The 1638-nt window shown below is 37.6% G+C and overlaps 1 protein-coding gene across 1 annotated transcript; it reads right to left on the bottom strand.

Annotated features, from left to right (window-relative positions):
• Positions 1 to 213: 213 nt before the first annotated feature.
• Positions 214 to 1575, bottom strand: LOC108166105 (olfactory receptor 6N2-like). The gene has a single exon (XM_017303663.1). It carries the CDS (start codon positions 1556 to 1558, stop codon positions 638 to 640), a length of 921 nt encoding a protein of 306 aa, XP_017159152.1. The 5' UTR covers positions 1559 to 1575; the 3' UTR covers positions 214 to 637.
• Between the last annotated feature and the right edge of the window lie 63 nt (positions 1576 to 1638).

Raw genomic sequence — 1638 nt, 5'->3', positions numbered from 1 at the left:
AAACAAGTTTTTTCTTAACTTTTTTTAATGAGGAAATGTCCCATTTAAAAAGGAAAGTCCAGTCTAGGCTTTCCCCATTACTTTTTTTTTTTTTTACTGGCCATCAACCAGTCAAATAATCAGACATTTGCATAATTCATCTCTCTCAAAAACACCTTCCCTTTGAGTATTTATTTTCAATAATACAGCATCACACACACACACACACACACATCTACACATCATCAGGAAAAACACCAAACCGTGTTCCCGAAGTGGAACGCAGTGAAATTCTGTAATTACAAATAAAGTAAATGGAGGTTGGGTTAAACGAGACGCTGTTAAGGCAGGTTATATTTTACGTACTCCAGTGAATGAACTRCTGCAACAATCAGGAAGGATTCCTGTTGGTTCCAGTGGACATTCAAAACATTCCTTGGAGTTGGGAAGCAAAATCGACGTCTTTTTGTGACGACATGAGTCCATCCTGCTGCTGCTGCACAGTAACGATCGGTTACGTCACAACGGAGACAATGAACACGGCTAAACCTTAATCTAGTCACATGTAAATTACGATGTTTACATTTTGAATACCAAAATGAGATGCAGTAAAATGATTTGAAAGCAATGAAACTAAAAAAAAATTAAAAYWAAATCTCTAACTTACTGAGCTGAACAATCTCTTCAGATGTTTATTAATTTCCTTCATTTTAAAACCATAAATGAACGGGTTTAACAAAGGATGATAGAGAAATATCTGCATCGTCATTATGAATCGTGCAATTCTGGGGAAATCGGACTGAACTCGGGCTATTACTACATCGTACGTCATCAAACAGAAGTAGCTGGTCAGAACCAGCAGGTGAGGCACGCAGGTCTCTACTGTCGTTTTCCTGGACTGCTTAGAGCTGCGGTAAGATATTCTAAATATGTTTGCGTACGTGAAGGTAGTAAAGAGCATAGGAAGAACTACAACATGTAATAAAGCTACAATCCCCACTACAGTGATAGTTGTTGATCTCACACACTGAAGGGCATAAATAGTGTTGTTGCAAAATATTCCTTCCAAGTTAAATGCACATAATTTAGCTTTWKAACTMAGWRTTGCCTGCACTGCAADAYAACAAGCMGGTAGAAACCAAGATAGAACCAGGAWAAYAKYMACMKKACTYYTYYTCATMATWYTTYTRTATCTGAGAGGTTTACATATGGCCACATATCTGTCAAAGGCCATGGCTGCTAGCAGGAGGAACTCTGCAAAACCAAAAGAATAAAACAAAAAAAACTGTAAAAGACAAGTTGAATAYRACRTGTTCGGTTTTTCAGATAAGAAGTTGATCAAAAGCTTTGGGTAAATGTTGGTGCTGTAAAGAAGACCGTTAAACAGCAAAGCTGCGATGAAGATGTACATCGGCTCATGGAGGTTTTTGTGAATCCAGATGAGATACAGAATAGTAGCATTGCTGCAGACTGTTAAGATGTACACAGTGAGTACAATGAAAAAGTAAAAGTATCTGTATCTGTTCAGATCTACATACCCAGACAGAGTTATGTAGGTAATGTTGATCTGGTCTTCCATGATGTTTTCTACAGCCGACTGAAATTCTTCAGGCAGATTCAGTTCAAATGTAATACAGTTTGATCAACGTCCAATTCACA

Source organism: Poecilia reticulata, unplaced genomic scaffold, assembly GCF_000633615.1.
Source record: "Poecilia reticulata strain Guanapo unplaced genomic scaffold, Guppy_female_1.0+MT scaffold_2046, whole genome shotgun sequence".
Lineage (NCBI taxonomy): Eukaryota > Metazoa > Chordata > Actinopteri > Cyprinodontiformes > Poeciliidae > Poecilia > Poecilia reticulata.
Note: the sequence above shows the minus strand (reverse complement) of the source record. Positions and strands in the feature narration are given on the sequence as shown.